Here is a 19,315-nt window from a genome sequence, read left to right as displayed (position 1 = left end):
GACCACGAGTTTTAAGAGACAATATTACTGCAGTATAAACAATGATTTAAAAAAAAAAGAGGCGGCAAAATTTCTATTAAGAAAAACACACAGTCCAGTACTTACCACAAACTTTGGAAGTGCAAGAACTCCAACTTCATAAGAGCGTATAAATAGTTGAGAGTTTTGTTTCTGTAGCATTCCCCAAGCTGCTTTGGATAAGTTTGCTGATGTGAGAAGTAGAAACTGGGCTTTAGTGTAATCTTTATTTAACCTTGTGTACGTTTTAATGTGCGGCATAGAACGGGTTCGTCTTCTTTTCTCACTTCGCCATACACTGAAAAATTGTAAATCAACAAACTGTAATATACTAACAGCAGTAATACAATTTTAATACAATACATTCAAATTCACACACACATTAAACATAAAATACAGTACAAGTCTTGCATTTGCATATCAGGTCTATATAAAATAGAACAAGAATATCTTTGCAAAATATTGAGGGTGTAAATTATTGTACAGTCAAATAAAAATGGATCATAAATTACCATCGAATTGTAAGATTTACTGTGTTTACAGAAAGTAACAGTAAAAAAAAATTTTATTTTCCTTAGTAAAATAAATTTTTGAATATACTTACCCGATGATCATATACAGTAGCTGTCAGCTCTGCTGCCCGACAGAAAAACCTACGGGCGGAATACGCCAGCGATCGCTATACAGGTGGGGGTGTACATCAACAGCGCCATCTGTCAAGTAGGTACTCAAGTACTCGATGTCAACAAAGAACCAATTTTCTCCTCTGTCCACTGGGTCTCTATTGGGGAGGATGGGTGGGTCCTTTAATTTATGATCATCGGGTAAGTATATTCAAAAATTTATTTTACTAAGGAAAATAACATTTTTCAATATTAAACTTACCCGATGATCATATAGCTGATTCACACCCAGGGGGGTGGGTAGAGACCAGCATTACATGTTGACATTATTATGAGCTAAGTATTCCGTATTTTATTTTAGCAGTTATTCAAAATAACCAACATAAAATAAATAAGTACCTGGTAAGGAAGTCGACTTGAACAATTACTCTGCCTTTTTAAGTACGTCTTCCTTACGGAGCCTCGCGATCCTCATAGGATGCTGAGCGACTCCTAGGAGCTGAAGTATGAAGGGTTGCAACCCATACTAAAGGTCCTCATCAAAACCTCTAATCTAGGCGCTTCTCAAGAAATGACTTTGACCACCCGCCAAATCAAGTAGGATGCGAAAGGCTTCTTAGCCTTCCGGACAACCCAAAACAATAATAAAACATTTCAAGAGAAAGATTAAAAAGGTTATGGAATTAGGGAATTGTAGTGGTGGAGCCCTCACCACTACTGCACTCGTTGCTACGAATGGTCCCAGAGTGTAGCAGGTCTCGTAAAGAGACTGGACATTCTTAAGATAAAAGACGCGAACACTGATTTGCTTTTCCAATAGGTTGCGTCGAATATAATTTGCAGAGATCTATTTTGTTTAAAGGCCACGGAAGTTGCGACAGCTCTAACTTCGTGTGTCCTTACCTTCAGCAAAGCTTGGTCTTCCTCATTCAGATGGGAATGAGCTTCTCGTATTAACAGTCTGATAAAATAGGATAAAGAATTCACTGACAAAGGCAAAGATGGATTCTTAACTGAACACCATAAAGCTTCAGACGGGCCTCGTAAAGGTTTTTAAATAGAACTTAAGAGCTCTTACAGGACATAATACTCTTTCTAGTTCATTTCAAACCATGCGATAAGTTTGGAATATCGAACGATATTGGTCCAGGCCGAGAAGGCAGCTCGTGTTTGGCTAGAAAACTAAGTTGTAGAACATGTAGCCGTTTCGGATGAGAATCCGATGTTCTTGCTGAAGGCATGAATCTCACTGACTCTTTTAGCTGTGGTTAAGCATATCAGGAAAAGTGTCTTAAAGGTGAGATCTTTCAGGGAGGCTGATTGAAGCGGTTCGAACCTGTCTGACATAAGGAATCTTAGTACCACGTCTAAATTCCAACCAGGTGTAACCAAACGACGCTCCTTCGTGGTCTCAAAAGACTTAAGGAGGTCTTGTAGATCTTTATTGTTGGAAAGATCTAAGCCTCTGTGACGGAAGACTGATGCCAACATGCCTCTGTAACCCTTGATAGTGGGAGCTGAAAGAGATCGTTCTTTCCTCAGATATAAGAGAATCAGCTATTTGAGTTACAGAGGTACTGGTCGAGGATACGGATACTGACTTGCACCAGTTTCGGAAGATTTCCCACTTCGATTGGTAGATTCTAAGGGTGGATGTTCTCCTTGCTCTAGCAAACGCTCTGGTTGCCTCCTTCGAAAAGCCTCTAGCTCTCGAGAGTCTTTCGATAATCTGAAGGCAGTCAGACGAAGAGCGTGGAGGCCTTGGTGTACCTTCTTTACGCGTGGCTGACGTAGAAGGTCCACCCTTAGGGGAAGTGTTCTGGGAACGTCTACTAGCCATCGAAGTACCTCGGTGAGTTATTCTCTCGCGGGCCAGAGGGAAGCAACTAGCGTCAACCTTGTCCCTTCGTGAGAGGAGAACTTCTGCAGTACCTTGTTGACAATCTTGAACGGAGGGAATGCATATAGATCTAGATGTGACCAATCTAGTAGAAAGGCATCTATATGAACTACTGCTGGGTCCGGGATAGGTGATCAAACTATTGGGAGCCTCTTGGTCATCGAGGTTGCGAAGAGATCTATGGTTGGCTGGCCCCAGGTGGCCCAAAGTCTCTTGCATACATCCTTGTGGAGGGTCCAATCTGTTGGAATTATTTGTCCCTTCCTACTGAGACAATCTGCTATGACATTCAAGTTGCCTTGGATGAACCTCGTTACTAGTGAAAAGTCTAGACCTGTTGACCAGGTGAGGAGGTCCCTTGCGATCTCGTACCATGTCAGAGAGTAGGTCCCTCCTTGCTTGGAGATGTACGTCAAAGCCGGGTGTTGTCCGAGTTCACCTCCACCACTTTGCCTTGAAGGAGAGACCTGAAGCTTTTCCAGGTCAGACGTACTGGCAGTAGCTTCTTGCAGTTGAAATGCATTGTCCTTTGACTCGAGTTCCATAATCCCGAGCATTCCCTACCGCCTAATGTCGCACCCCAGCCTACGTCCGATGCGTCCGAGAAGAGAACGTGGTTGGGAGTCTGAACAGTCAGGGGAAGACCCTTTCTAAGGTAGATAAAGTCCTTTCACCAAGTCAGACCAGACTTTATCTTTCCGGAAACCGGGATCGAGACCGCTTCTAGCGTCTTGTCCTTTTTCCAGTGAAAAGCTAGATGATACAGAAGAGGACGGAGGTGTAGTCTTCCAAGTGACACAAAAGAACCACGGATGACAGTGTCCTTACCAGACTCATCCACAGCCTGACAGGGCAGCGTTCCTTCTTCAGCATCTTCTGGATGGATAGCAGGGCTGGGGGTTGATCGTCTAGTTCAGCAACGTCCTCATCAGAGGGTTCCTTATCCGAAACTGATGAGGAAACGGCAACGGAGTGGGCAACGTCTGACTCGCTGAATCCGGTCGCACTGGTGGATGCGTGACTGAGCCGGACGCAATATCATGGTACTGCACAGTCTGTGAACTGTCAACCATGGGGACGCGAGGAAGTACAGCGTCAACCCGAAACTGTCTAGACTGTCTGGGTTGTGCAGTCAACACCCTACCGGGTTGCTGAGGTTGACGCACTGCGTCACAACAAGTCACCTCTGCTGGTTGTTGAACGTCTTCCTAGTGACACACTTCAACAACCACCTCCGAGCGTCGCTAACGTCAACGTGCGACTGGCAACCCACACTGGGTCGCATCGGTGGAGGAACCACCTCAACTGGCGGACGCGAGAAGGATACCTCAGTGTCAACAGGGCGCACAACCAACCGGTAGGAAGGTTGTTGGCCAGAAGGTTCTTCTCCGTAAAAAGTCCTCTATCAAGGACACAAGCTTGGACTGCATGTCTTGCAGCAAAGCCCATTAGGGTCTACGGGAGCAGGTGTGGCAACAGACGGGGTTAGCGACTGAAGCGGAACCATTTACCATCCCTGGAAGCCTTGTTATGCTTTAATTAAAGTCCATAGGAGGCTAAGCAGCTTAAGGCTCCTCTCCAAATGACAGAGTCCTCAAAGGAATATCAGTAGGAGGGAGAACAGCACTTTCTCATCCACAGGAACCTTGTCCGAGAAAAGCTAGGTTATCTCAGTGAGGGTCTCACTGGTGCATAAGCAGCAGACCAGAAGGCAACGTTATGTAACTGCTTGACAGTCTGTGAACTGTCAAAAACTGAACTGTCAACCACAACAGGTGCGTGAGGACATACAGCACTGGTGCATTAGCAGCAGACCAGAAGGCAACGTTATGTAACTGCTTGACAGTCTGTGAACTGTCAAAAAACTGAACTGTCAACCACAACAGGTGCGTGAGGACATACAGCACTGGTGCATTAGTAGCAGACCAGAAGGCAACGTCATGTAACTGCTTGACAGTCTGTGAGCTGGCAACAACCAAAGCTGTGTGGGGAAGCCTCAACTCCTGACTGACTAGTCTGCTGCGGGTGAGTGGCGGTAACCACAGTGGGTTGCGGAGGCTGACGCACCGTGTCAAAACACGGCAGCTTAACTCTACCCTCCTGTTGTTGTGGTAGCTCACGCACGGCAACGGAGTGCTCCGTGCGTCTGTGGGAGTCAGCATGCGTCTGGCAGGGTCGACTGCGCATGGGTGGAGGAGCTCTCACAGCTGGAGTATGGGAGCAGGCAGCCTCAGCGTCTGCTGGGCGCACAACCGTGGCAGGTTGTAGGCAAACGGGTGCAGCGCCAACCTCTCCGCAGCCGGAGTGTGGGAGCAGGCAGCCTCAGCGTGAGCTGGGCGCACAACCGTGGCAGGTTGTAGGCTAACGGGTGCAGCGCCAACCTCTCTGCAGCCGGAGTGTGGGAGCAGGCAGCCTCAGCGTGAGCTGGGCGCACAACCGTGGCAGGTTGTAGGCTAACGGGTGCAGCGTTAACCTTCTCCGCACGAAACTCCTGCATAACCGCAGCTAACTGAGTCTGCATAGATTGCAGTAAAGACCACTCAGGGTCTACAAAAGCGGCAACAGACGGAGCTACTGTCCGTTGTGACTGAGGGTCTAAAACAGCGGGTGCGGCAACAGACGGAGTTACTGCCTGTTGCGGTACCACCTTGCCTCTCTTGGGAGGTGTGCAGTCGTCGGATGACTGCAGCGAGTCCGAACTGACCCAGTGGCTACACCTGGGCCGTTGGACTTGCGCGGAAGGGACCGACTTGCACTTAATAAGCTGCGAGACCTTGGTCCAAGGTTTCTTACGAGAAACCTCTTCCGCGGACGAGAAGTAAATGGGCTCTCTCGTCTTTGTGTGGGTGGGGCGATCTTGGGTAGATACGCCCGAAACCACGGAGGGAAAAACGTCTGTTCGCTGATCAAGGCCTGAGGAACCCATAAGTCGTTCGACATTACTTCTCCCCTGGGCTTGGGAGCTTGCAAGAGGTCCCGGACTAGGTGAATGACAGGCACGAACAGACGAACCCTCGGACGCAACACTGTAACACTTTGCGCATATCACTTTATCACTTTGATTTTCTGTTTTGCACTTATTTCACTGAAATCGAAACTTTTACTGATTTCTACCTGAAACACGCAATCCTACCCTTCATTAAAAGGTAGTAATTGCGAAAACAGTCGTATAATGCAACAGAAAACATATATAAAGATAAAGAATTCAGTGGCTGGGAAAGAGACTAAACACTAGATCAAATAAACTACGTTTACAATCTCTCACCGCACATAGCCTGGGAACAAGAATAAAACCCTAGAAACGTTTTACCTTCTTCCCCTACAGCGACTAGGGAGGAGAGTAAAACGAGAACAACGTTACCCGCTTGAACGAAACGTTTTATCTCCTCTCTCTCCCTCCGTCTCTATCTCTCTCTTTCTCTCTAGATTTCGCACCTGAGAGAAGAGCCCAATTATATATCGTCAAAACATATGATTTGCTAAAGGAAAAAACTGAAAGGTTTTCCAAATAAAAAGTTCCTTTAATTTAGAATTTAAACCATTTAAGCTAAGAAAGAATGAACGAAACGCTAGAATAGGTTTACTCTTACTGCAAAGTGAAACCGTGATACACTCTCTCTCTATCGTAACGATAGAGCGCAAGTTGAACGTCCTGAACGTCAACAACTGCGTAGACTAAAAAACTAAACGTTAGTTCATCTTTGAAAACAGTACGAGACTATCAAAGAAATTCTTTCATAAAACATTAAATTTAAAAAGTTTTAAATTCTTTAAAGGTTAAATACGATATAACGGGACTTCGGTTCCAAGTTAGGACCGCCTACTAAAAGGAAAGGTCGCAAATAAACAAAACATAAAAATTTAATTTTTATATGTTTATAATAAAAGGAAAGTTAATCGAAGAGGCCTAATAAAGGCGGAGAGATATAAAATATAAAGATCTATAACGTGTTAAGCAAAATTACTAAAAACCTAAACACACTTCCGTCTAAGGGAAGGGTCGGCCATTTAAAAGTGAAAGAGAGTCCATACTCTCTTTGTCACCAAAATAAAATCTATCCAAAACGAGTTCAAGTTTTGAAATGAAGATAAAACCCCTGCATAGCGAAAGCTCAAAACTGGAATAGTGTACTTCACCAAATAGTTGTGAAAACAAATCCAGTTAGTAACAGCGTATTTAGTAGGTCTTGCCAGTGGTACGACAGAGAGAAAATTGGTTCTTTGTTGACATCGAGTACTTGAGTACCTACTTGACAGATGGCGCTGTTGATGTACACCCCCACCTGTATAGCGATCGCTGGCGTATTCCGCCCGAAGGTTTTTCTGTCGGGCAGCAGAGCTGACAGCTATATGATCATCGGGTAAGTTTAATATTGAAAAATTACTCCGTGTTTAAACAAGGGTTTTGACAGCCAATTACCCAACTCGACTAGTTTGTAGGGAGGTTAATGGTGATCAAATTATAATTTGAAAAAGGACTACTCTGAGATATAGCTATAGCTTTACAACACAAGGTCTTACCTGTACTTGAGTGTGCTCGAGGCCCCTCTGGGTTGTGGGAAGCTTTGCCGACAATGTCTTTCCCTCTAAACAATAAGTGCTTTTTTCTGAACATCTCAACCCTAATGTAATGTAGTTGTATCAAGATCAACCCTATACAAATTAGTCCCTAACACTACTATATAGTATACCCTTAAAACTTTAGCTTTTGATAAATCTTACCTAAATGTTTCGTTGCTACTAAAGGTCCTAGCAATTTATCCCTATAGTTATCCCAACCCTACTTAGATCATTTATTGCAAAGATTGAGGGAGGCTGAGCATGCAGCTGGCCAGAAGATAAGCCTTTGTGAGCGTATCACAAAATTGACCAGGACACCCAATTAAGAACAAAGTACAGTACTGGGTTTGAGATGAAACTCAAAATTTTGTAATTTTGAAATAAATTTTGCTCCAACCCTGTAGGTTATCAAAAATTCCACCTCTGTAGTGCTTCACATAACTATACAACATTTTTCCAAGAGCACTTCTGGGCTAGCAAAGTCAATGAACAGCCTTTATAACAACAACTACTCCATAACATTTCTTTTTAACTGTGAGGCTTTACCATGTTTGTGATGCATGACATCACCTCTTAATAAAACCTTAAAAATTCTAGTTCCCTTAAAAAAAACATTAACACCTACTGAAAATGTTGCTGCATCCACTCTTGTTTCGCATGTGTTGCAGAGTTATATGGAAGGCAGGATCCTCCCATCCATCCCTGACTGCTGTTTTGTACATCTGACTCACTTGGATACACAACTTTCATCTGTGAATATACTTTTAGTTAAGGAAGTGAACAAAACATCCGTGTATTTCACGTTCAAGCTAGTTTTCAAAATTAAGAATATAAATAAATACTGCACATTAGTCATCGTTCTTTTGAAAAGAAACTAAAAAAAAGAATATGATTAAAATTTAGTGTAATACTATATAAACTGCTGACTACCTTGGCTTCCCATCAGAAAATACCAAACTTCTAGTAAATTGTAAAATATGTGTTGCCCTGCCATAAAAGTCAATCTCAAAATCTAACAAGTCTAAGGGGAGGGTAGATATGTCCAAAGAGTGGTCATGGGAATAGGAAATGACCTAACTTGGGTTACTGCAAAATCATATCCTTACCCAGAATAGCCTAAGCAACCATTAATTTGGTTAATGTAGAAATAATGTGAAGTGGGAGATGATGATGATTGGAGAAGTATTGATTTAAAAGCTCAAGATAGAGACGACTGGCGAAATCTAACCGAGGCCCTTGGCTTCAACAGGCGTTGGAGGAGGTGATGATGATATGCTTACCCAACGTTCTTTTAACTTTATCCTCAAAAGATACCCTTGTGTTGATGTTTATCTTATAAAAATGTCTAGTTTTCCCTCCTCATTCCCAACCCACCCCACTATTACTATGTAGATGGAGTTGTCTGGGAAGAACGCAGTCCATTCTTCAGTTGACGGAGTTGAAACAAATTCAACAACTTCTTGACTTTAATCAGTGGAAAAAAATCAATCGAAAACCTTACTTTACAATTATTCATCACACAACCCAACTCAGTTTCCTAACTCTGAATCCAGTGGTTGATAGGAACTCACTGGATTACGGAAATGGGAGGATGGCACAGTAGAAGATTCTTTAGTAATATTTAGAGTGCGAGACTCTACGAGAGGAGATCGAATCGGTCATGTGCTGTGTACCTTCATAACCCTTACTGACTGGTACAGCACAACCAATGCAAAACTTGGGGAGTTAGGTTAAGGTTCTAAACTGGGCAAGTTATTTTAGAATTCTTGTTTTTGCCCAAAGATTCATTTGACTTTAAAATTTTAAAAAAATGCCAAAGAGTTCAAAAGCTTCTGAAGCTCATTACATCAAAGCCAGAAGCTAGTTAATGACTGGAACAGCTTAAACTTAGCTTACTTTTACATTTAGAACTTCCAATTTGTTTAGCTGCATAACCCTAAACAGAACAAGGGTAAAAGTGGGCAAAACTGAAGATTGGCACAAATGGAGATTAGCCACCAACCCTGAATGCCCGTATGACGCAACACTACAAACAATGGAACACATCCTACGAGGGTGCCCACCCTACCGTCTTGTGCATCTCCTAACCTTCTCTTACCCACATTAACTCTCAACTTCCTTCTCTCACACACCTTTCCAAATTCTGTCACTAATCGACCTAGGTTTTCCTCCGAGTCTGCAAGCAATACAGAACCATCCGCAAACAACAACCGACTCGCCTCCCACTCATGATTACTCTCATCTATCAGTTTCAATCCTCGACCAAGCACTTGAGCATTCACCTTTATCACAACTTCATCAACAAAAAAATAGAACAATCCTGACGACATGACATACACATCCCTGTCTCAGTCCCACTCCCACAGGAAACCACTCACTTCATTTCCTATCCTAACACAGGTTTTACCTTATTATAATAGACTAAATATTACCATCATTCTACATTGAACTGTTAAATATCGTGAAGAATCTGGAGACAGATGGTTTTAATGGAAACAATTACGGCAATTACAGGGACTCCAGTGAGGCATGTACATCTGTTTTAGGGATTTTATCCCCATAGTATGATTCAACCCTTAATTTTTTAGTGATCTTTTTAAAAAAATTTAACTTGAATGCAACAATTTAAAATATTGTACTGTATTTACAAACTGCTCAAAAATTCAAAATTTTCACTTTAAACTTAAAATCTTTTATAACTGATCCTGCAACATGCCCTCTCTAATAAACAATATGTGGTTCAAGTCAGTACAACAGCAAGTATTAAAAAAATTAACTTAAATCATGATGTACAAATTCAACTCACCGATGGTGGGTTAGCACACACGCCAGGTGCACCTGTTAAACTCATTCCAAGTTCCCCACTCAACCAGGACTTGACATCTTTGCCTAAACTGCCTGTTGAAAAGAAAAATATAAATTGGTAAAATCCAGTTTGAATACTTGAATGAATAACAGTAGATAAAAATTACCAGTAAATCAATTATGGTAAAAATATGTAGTATCTATTGGTACATGTCTTAGAAGGAATGAGATCATGTAAAATGAAATCAATTTCATACTAAACAATTAGTGTAATTATAATTAGGGTTCAATTGTCCTATGAGGCTTTTTCCTTTCGCAATCCAAACAAAAATTCTTGCTAAATTTGTCAACAACAAATCAATCCTGAAAGAAGTGAAAAGGGAATGTAGGAAAAGGTAACAGATTGGACTAATTTAGTTGTGGCATCAAAACCTGCTAATAAAAATGCATTAGAATTAATTTACTACTCCTGCGGCCCATGACCATAGCAAGGATTCAATAGAGTAAGAGAGGTGTAATACAAATTAAACTATGGTAGCATTATGCAAAAAGACAGTGGTAACATTTTAAGACTGAATAAGTGAATAAAAAAGGGATCTTGACGAAGGAAAATCCATTTCTGGGCGAGGAACCTGTGTCGCTTCGTGAAATGCTCCTTAAAGCACCATTTCATAGGTATAAATACTGCTAAATATACCAGAGAAAAAAGTTGCAGAGGTTCCTTTCCAATTAGACCTCTCCCTCCTCAAAATCCCCCGTTACTACGAGGTGTCATTCACTAAAGCTACTGCCCCCACCCCCACCACCACCACCACCACTACCTATCCTTCTCCCATCATTCCTTGTTAGCACCCGTGAACGTTCGGACGTGTTTTTCGTAGCTCTGTGTTATTTTATGTTTTTGAAGATGTCAGGCATTTTGGAGATCCCTGCTCCCAAATTGAGTACTGTATTATATTTGTCTGTTTTGGATTTCTAGATAGCGACACGTTCATTCAATAAAATAGGAGTAAAATATGCATAAAAATACTGCCAGTTGCTTACCAATTGATGAACACTGAGCTATGATTGGTAAAGAACTTTTCCAAGATGTTGCATGTTGTCGCATCATTCTTCTAACTTTCATATGGCCCCAGCGATCTTTCTGTTCTCCCACATGATACCCTGGTGTGCTACCTATAAATACCATGCTGAAAATAAAAACTAGATTAAAACTACAAAATTTAATTTGCACAAGCAAGAATAGTCAACAGATAAAATTCTTACACAAGAAAAACATAACATATGAAGTTATGAAACCAGAACAGTTTTAATAATAAAATTTATCATTTCCATATTTACCTGTGAGTCACTGTGTTAAATTCTAAAAGCGTGAGCTTCTTGCCTTAAATATAAAAACACAAGTTTTCTCTACCCTAAATCCCTCCTGTCTGGGTGCCTAGCTTAAGCTAGATTGTCCTCTACCCAGAGGAAGACTAGCGCCGGCTAGCACAAACAAAGAGTGCTATATCATCAAAAACATAGCAGATATCTATAGAGCTTATAAATCTCTCGAAATAACTAAGTGTGGACGGGGGTGGGAAAAAAGTGACTCGCAGGTAAATACAGTATACAAAACTTTATATTACTGGCCTGGAATTTAAATTTTCTAAGTTTGGAACATTCGGATAATATTACAAAAGTAAAGGGATTTTGACCAAGGAAAAATCTATTTCTGGGGAGATACCTGTGATGCCCGGTGAAAAGGTCCTTCTTATCACTTTTCTGATATAAATACTTCCAAATATACCAGAGAAAGTTAAAGCATGGAATGCAGAGGTTACTACCCTCGCGAGAGCACCCTAAGGGCGTCGTGTATAAAGATGGGGCGTGTGAAAAACACTATTCACAGGTCGTCTTCCATTTAGATAATTCCTTCACCAATAAGGGATGAGCCGCTACAGCGGCACTAACCAAACCCACCTGATCCATTCCACCGACGCCCGACTCGAGCGCCATCTACTCATCCTTCTTTTTGGACTTGTATGCGACGCTACCTTTGTTGTTTTGTGCGCTTGTTTTGCTGTGTTTTTGGATACCTTCGCAATGGCTGAAGCTCTCCTTCCACCTGCACCAATGTTAAGTACCATAGATTGTTTTGGAATTATTTTTGACCCGGGCTTGTACGCCTTATTTACATTTTGCGAGTGTTTTAGTGCGTCGGCTTGATGCCGCCCCGCGTTCTACGCGGCCATTGTTATCGCTTGTTTAGTTGCCCTCGGGGTCTTTATGTCATGCTAGGTTCTTTTTAATCTTAAGTTAGATTATTGGCCAGGTGCCATTATTTAGAACCGCTGTTACTTTTAAGTGATAAGTCGCTTCCGAGTCCGTTTTATTGTGTTAACGAAGAATAGTGTTCGGGGTTTTATTATAGTTTGGTACCCTACCCATTGGGTTGGTGTTCACTCTTTACGTGTTTTTTCATCGTAAATTATCCGTTCAGAGTCCCATTTTCCCTTTTCGCTATTCTTCGTGGCATATTTATTTTCATTTTGTCACGGACATGTGTTACGTATTTATTGGGTTCGTGTATATTCTAGATCGAACTTAGTAACCTTCGAGAGTGAGAGGCTGGAGTTTCCCATTTTCTGTTTCACCCGTTTTCTGTTTCATTACTGTTTCGGAATATTTTCCTCACAGATTCTGGTTCTCCCCCTCTCTATCTCTCCCCTTCTGGAATTATGATAGACAGTTTCATTATTTTTACCAGGTTACTTTGTTCTTTCTAATAGGCTAGTGATTTTAATTTACATTGGTTCTGTCGTGTCAGAGTCTCTTATTCTAGGTTAGTTTGGCCTGCTCTCGAGCCGCCATGTTACTCCCCCTCCCCATTAGTCCCACCCTACTCCCCGCTCCGGCCTGGGCATAGGGTCTGGACCCCATTATTCCGGAACTCCCTCATAGTTTTCCGCTAACGTACTGAGCTGGGAACACATTACTTCCTATTACTCCGGTGCTCCCTTTCGACTGGGAATCCTCCCCTCGATGGCCCCCAGCACCTTGACTCCGGCTTCGGCCCCGTTACACGACAAACCCCTATTCTCCGCTCCCTCCCCCTGGACTCTCCGGTAGGCTCCCTACCAGAAATCTTTTTATATATATTTCAACCAATCCAGGACCATCTCCCCCCCCCCGGAGCTCAGACGCACTACGGAGCTTTCCGTCTTTGCCACTATGCCTACTTTCATTATATTTTACGGTAATTACTTAAGAGCTCCGGCTCCTCGTGAATTCACACATAAGGCACTCCGGCGCACGTCGGAGTATCCCTTTCCTATCATTTACTATTCTCGATGCAGTAATTACAGCGGAGCTCCGGCTCCCTATATGATCACGAACCCATTAATACACATCATATAGAACCCCCCCTTTTTTAACCTTAGCTCTACTATTAAGCATATGTCTAACCTTTAGGTTAAGTTAGAGCCTCCGGGAGTTCTTGAACTTATATGATTCTTATATTACAGAAAGTTCGGTGTGCCACCAAGGGTTGTGTAAATTCTTTTTCAAGCCTTACAGCAGACAAGAAGAATTACTTCTATGACTTACCAACAGAATAACTGCTTATATCACATTAATCATGATGAAATATTAGTACAAAACAGTATTTACCTATTCTTAAATCATAAAACATGAAATTTAATGTAAATATAAATTACAGTCATCAGTATCACTACAAAAACAAAACCAGAGCATCTACATAAAAGAATTAACAAATACAACCAAAAAATTTAAATAAAATTGAACATATTAGCAAAATCACATACTGCACTTACTTACAGCTACTGAAGTCATACTTTTTAAGTATATGAGACCATCTAGTGAGATCTGGAGCTTTATAGGACAATATATATTCTACCAAGTCGCGTTTAAAACGAGTAGGTGATTCACCATCTAAAAGGCTGGACTTGTCATCTCCTGGAAATAAAAATTCTTCAAATCCATGTGATCAAAGTAAACAATATACAGAAGCATATTTAAAATCAATCAGTCACGCTTTAACATATGAAATTGTAATTTTATAAACATAAAATGTACAAAACCTTCTTTAATAAAGGAGTCTTTAGCTTGAAATTGCCAGTAACATTTCCCTCTAGCATTAAAGCTAGCCAATCTTTGGCTACTCTATACTCTAACATAGGTTTCTGAGCTCGATCTGTGTCGCTCCGTGAAAGAGATGTAGGGGTGGAGGGGGATGTTGATGAAGGAGAGTTCTAACTGGTGAGGGATCTATGGTTGTGGTTCAATCACGCCCCAGTTTACTATACCGACACTCAAAGAGTGAGCGAGCTAGGTTTATTCCTGGCATTCCATGCATCTCTTTTTTTTTCTCTGGTATATTCAGCAATAACTATGCCTTAAAAATGGTGCTAGAGGAGCATTTCACTGGGCGACACAGGTTCCTCGCCCAGAAATAGATTTTTCCTTCGTCAAAATTCCTTTCTCTTACTTACTCATAAATGAACGATAGTTGTACACATTAGCCATGTGAATCACATGCAAGCTTCATCAAATTAATTACAGGCTACAAAAAGGTTCTGATAAAGTATTTATAGCAATAATTAAAATTCAAATAATGTGACTAGATTTCAATGAAATGGTCTCCATAACTTTCATATTTATTGAAAATTGCTATAAAATGCTCTTGAAAAATATAGCAAAACTATTGAATATAAAATTTAATATTCTTTTTATAGCTACAAATCTATATCTAATAAACTTTTCATCTAAAGTATAGGCTGTCACACTTACCTAACTCGGGAAATAATGGTGATACCCAATACCCCTGAGTTTTCTCTTCCCAATCATCAGGAACCAGGTTGGCAGTGTGAATAACTACTCTAAGGCCATTCGTATACTGAAGCAGCATCATTTTGGTGTGGTGTGTCCCATATTGGAAGGGCAGATTTACCTTTCAGGAAATAAAATGAAAAATTTATAATTCATACAGACACATGTAAACACAGTAGTCAAATCAACATAGCAAGATATATAAAGAAACATTCGCACTTGTAAAATGAGACTAAAATAAGTGGAATAAATATTTTCTCCCTTAGAAGGTAACAAGGATAACTAGTTCATTATATACAGTAATAGCATAAAGAGCATATCATTTGAATGATTTAGCAAGGTTTCCTATGTTTAGATTTTAGCTTTCATAGTTTTCTTGTGAAGAGTATGTAAACTATATATTTTTGGAAAACTTGGAGTATAAGCAATCAGAATAGATAGTTGGTTGGCCAGGGTATCAGCCACCTGTTGAGATACTACCGCTAGAGAGTAATGGGGTCCTTTGACTAGCCAGACAGTACTATATTGGATCCTCCTCTCATTATGGTTCACTTTCCCTTTGCCTACACATACACTGAATAGTCTGGCCTATTCTTTACAGATTCTCCTCTGTCCTCAATACACCTGACAACACTGAGATTACCAAACAATTCTTCTTTACTCAAAGGGTTAACTACTGCACTGTAATTGTACAGAGGCTACTTTCTCTTGGTAAGGGTAGAAGAGACTCTTTAGCTGTGGTAAGCAGCTCTTCTAGGAAAAGGACACTCCAAATTCAAACCATTGTTCTCTAGTCTTGGGTAGTGACATAGCCTTTGTATGGTCTTCCACTGTCTTGGGTTAGAGTTCTCTTGCTTGAAGGTGCACTCGTGCGCGCTATCCTATCTAATTTCTCTTCCTCTTGTTTAGTTCAAGTTTTTATAGTTTATATAGGAAATACTTATTTTAATGTTGTTACAGTTCTTGAAATATGTTATTTTGATAATAAAATAAATTTTTGAATATACTTACCCGGTGATTATAATAGCTGCAGCTCTGCTGCTCGACAGAAAACTCTACGGAAAAAATCCGCCAGCGATCGCTATGCAGGTAGGGGGTGTACTTCTACAGCGCCATCTGTCGTCCAAGTACCCAGTACTCATTGTAAACAAAGAACTCAATTTTCTCCTCGGTCCACTGCGTCTCTATTGGGGAGGAAGGGAGGGTCCTTTAATTTATAATCACCGGGTAAGTATATTCAAAAATTTATTTTATTATCAAAATAACATTTTTCAATATTTAACTTAGCCGGTGATTATAATAGCTGATTCACACCCAGGGGGGTGGGTAGAGACCAGCAATAAATGTTTACATTATTATGAGCTAAGGATTTTTTATTTCATTTTAGAAGTTATCAAAATAACAAAAATAAAATAAATAGGTACCTGGTAAGGAAGTCGACTTGAACAATTACTCTGCCTTTATAAGTACGTCTTCCTTACGGAGCCTCGCGATCCTCTTAGGATGCTGAGCGACCCCTAGGATCTGAAGTATGAAGGGTTGCAACCCATACCACAGGACCTCATCAAAACCTCTAATCTAGGCGCTTCTCAAGAAAAGAATTTGACCACCCGCCAAATCAACCAGGATGCGAAAGGCTTCTTAGCCTTCCGGACAACCCAAAAACAACAATAAAAAACATTTCAAGAGAAAGATTAAAAAGGTTATGGAATTAGGGGAATGTAGTGGTTGAGCCCTCACCCACTACTGCACTCGCTGCTACGAATGGTCCCAGAGTGTAGCAGTTCTCGTAAAGAGACTGGACATCCTTAAGATAAAAAGACGCGAACACTGACTTGCTTCTCCAATAGGTTGCGTCCATTATACTTCGCAGAGATCTATTTTGTTTAAAGGCCACTGAAGTTGCGACAGCTCTAACTTCATGTGTCCTTACCTTCAGCAAAGCTTGGTCTTCTTCACTCAGATGTGAATGAGCTTCTCGTATTAACAGTCTGATAAAATAGGATAAAGCATTCTTTGACATAGGCAAAGATGGTTTCTTAACTGAACACCATAAAGCTTCTGACTGTCCTCGTAAAGGTTTAGTTCGTCTTAAATAGAACTTAAGAGCTCTCACAGGGCATAAGACTCTTTCTAGTTCATTTCCAACCATATGTGATAGGCTTGGAATATCGAACGATTTCGGCCAAGGACGAGAAGGTAGCTCGTTTTTGGCTAGAAAACCAAGTTGTAGAGAACATGTAGCCGTTTCAGATGAAAATCCGATGTTCCTGCTGAAGGCGTGAATCTCACTGACTCTTTTAGCTGTGGCTAAGCAAACCAGGAAAAGAGTCTTTAAAGTGAGATCTTTAAAGGAGGCTGATTGTAGCGGCTCGAACCTTTCTGACATGAGGAATCTTAGTACCACGTCTAAATTCCAACCAGGTGTAGCCAAACGACGCTCCTTCGTGGTCTCAAAAGACTTAAGGAGGTCCTGTAGATCTTTGTTGTTGGAAAGATCTAAGCCTCTGTGACGGAAGACTGATGCCAACATGCTTCTGTAACCCTTGATAGTGGGAGCTGAAAGAGATCGTTCTTTCCTCAGGTATAAAAGGAAGTCAGCTATTTGAGTTACAGAGGTACTGGTCGAGGATACTGATACTGACTTGCACCAGTTTCGGAAGACTTCCCACTTCGATTGGTAGACTCTAAGGGTGGATGTCCTCCTTGCTCTAGCAATCGCCCTGGCTGCCTCCTTCGAAAAGCCTCTAGCTCTCGAGAGTCTTTCGATAGTCTGAAGGCAGTCAGACGAAGAGCGTGGAGGCCTTGGTGTACCTTCTTTACGTGTGGCTGACGTAGAAGGTCCACCCTTAGAGGAAGCGTTCTGGGAACGTCCACTAGCCATCGAAGTACCTCGGTGAACCATTCTCTCGCGGGCCAGAGGGGAGCAACTAACGTCAACCTTGTCCCTTCGTGAGAGGCGAACTTCTGCAGTACCTTGTTGACAATCTTGAACGGGGGGAATGCATATAGGTCTAGATGTGACCAATCTAGGAGAAAGGCATCTATATGAACTGCTGCTGGGTCCGGAATTGGTGAGCAATATATTGGTAGCCTCTTGGTCATCGAGGTTGCGAAGAGATCTATGGTTGGCTGGCCCCATGTGGCCCAAAGTCTCTTGCACACATCCTTGTGTAGGGTCCATTCTGTTGGAATGATTTGTCCCTTTCGACTGAGGCAATCTGCCATGACATTCAAGCTGCCTTGGATGAACCTCGTTACTAGCGAAATGTTTAGACCTTTTGACCAGGTGAGGAGGTCCCTTGCGATCTCGTACAACGTCATAGAGTGGGTCCCTCCTTGCTTGGAGATGTACGCCAAAGCCGTGGTGTTATCCGAGTTCACCTCCACCACTTTGCCTTGAAGGAGAGACTTGAAGCTTTTCAAGGCCAGATGAACTGCCAGTAGCTCCTTGCAGTTGATATGCATTGTCCTTTGACTCGAGTTCCAAGTTCCCGAGCATTCCCGACCGTCTAATGTCGCGCCCCAGCCTGTGTCCGATGCGTCCGAGAAGAGAACGTGGTTGGGAGTCTGAACAGCCAGGGGCAGACCCTCTCTGAGGCTGATACTGTCCTTCCACCAAGTCAGGCAAGACTTCATCTTCTCGGAAATGGGGATCGAGACCGCTTCTAGCGTCTTGTCCTTTTTCCAGTAAACAGCTAGGTGATATTGAAGAGGACGGAGGTGTAGTCTTCCCAACGATACGAACTGTTCAAGGGATGATAGTGTCCCTATCAGACTCATCCACTGCCTGACTGAACACCGTTCCTTCTTCAGCATGTTCTGGATGCATAACTGGGCTTGGCTCGTTCTGGGGGCCGACGGAAAAGCCCGAAAAGCTAGACTGTGAATCTCCATCCCTAAATACACAATAGTTTGGGATGGGACCACTTGAGACTTTTCCATATTGACAAGGAGACCCAATTCCTTGGTCAGATCTAGAGTCCACTTTAGATCCTTCAGACAGCGACGACTGGAAGAAGCTCTTAGAAGCCAGTCATCCAAATAGAGGGAGGCTCGGATGTCCGCTAAATGAAGGAATTTGGCTACATTCCTCATCAGCCTCGTAAACACAAGAGGAGCTGTGCTTAGGCCAAAGCACAGGGCTTGAAACTGGTAGACAACCTTTTCGTAAACAAATCTCAGAAAAGGTTGGGAGTCTGGGTGGATAGGGACGTGGAAGTATGCGTCCCTTAGGTCTAAAGAGACCATCCAGTCTTCCCTTCTGACCGCTGCTAGAACGGACTTTGTGGTCTCCATGGAGAACGTCTGCTTTGTGACAAAGACATTCAGCGCACTGACGTCTAGCACCGGCCTCCACTCTCCTGTCTTCTTTGCCACTAAGAAGAGACGGTTGTAGAAGCCCGGGGTTTGATGGTCCAGGACTTTGACTACCGCTCCCTTTTCTAGTAAAAGAGACACCTCCTGTTTCAATGCTCGTCTCTTGTCTTCCTCTCTGTACCTGGGAGAGAGATCGATGGGAGACGTTGCTAGAGGGGGTTTTCGTACAAACGGGATCTTGTACCCCTCTCTGAGCAAC

General features: G+C 42.2%; 1 protein-coding gene across 1 annotated transcript in view; it reads right to left on the bottom strand.

Annotated features, from left to right (window-relative positions):
• Nucleotides 1-19,315, bottom strand: part of gkt (glaikit) — a 79,123-nt gene that overhangs the window by 6,690 nt on the left and 53,118 nt on the right. Inside the window, exons 9-14 of the mRNA XM_068381932.1 lie at nucleotides 14,698-14,857; nucleotides 13,722-13,863; nucleotides 10,951-11,096; nucleotides 9,908-9,999; nucleotides 7,727-7,851; nucleotides 106-316 (exon numbers count right to left, since the gene is read on the bottom strand). Of these exons, the coding sequence (XP_068238033.1) occupies nucleotides 106-316; nucleotides 7,727-7,851; nucleotides 9,908-9,999; nucleotides 10,951-11,096; nucleotides 13,722-13,863; nucleotides 14,698-14,857 (876 nt within the window). The remainder of the gene's footprint in view (nucleotides 1-105; nucleotides 317-7,726; nucleotides 7,852-9,907; nucleotides 10,000-10,950; nucleotides 11,097-13,721; nucleotides 13,864-14,697; nucleotides 14,858-19,315) is intronic.

Source organism: Palaemon carinicauda, chromosome 10 (assembly GCF_036898095.1).
Source record: "Palaemon carinicauda isolate YSFRI2023 chromosome 10, ASM3689809v2, whole genome shotgun sequence".
NCBI classification, from domain to species: domain Eukaryota; kingdom Metazoa; phylum Arthropoda; class Malacostraca; order Decapoda; family Palaemonidae; genus Palaemon; species Palaemon carinicauda.
Note: the sequence above shows the minus strand (reverse complement) of the source record. Positions and strands in the feature narration are given on the sequence as shown.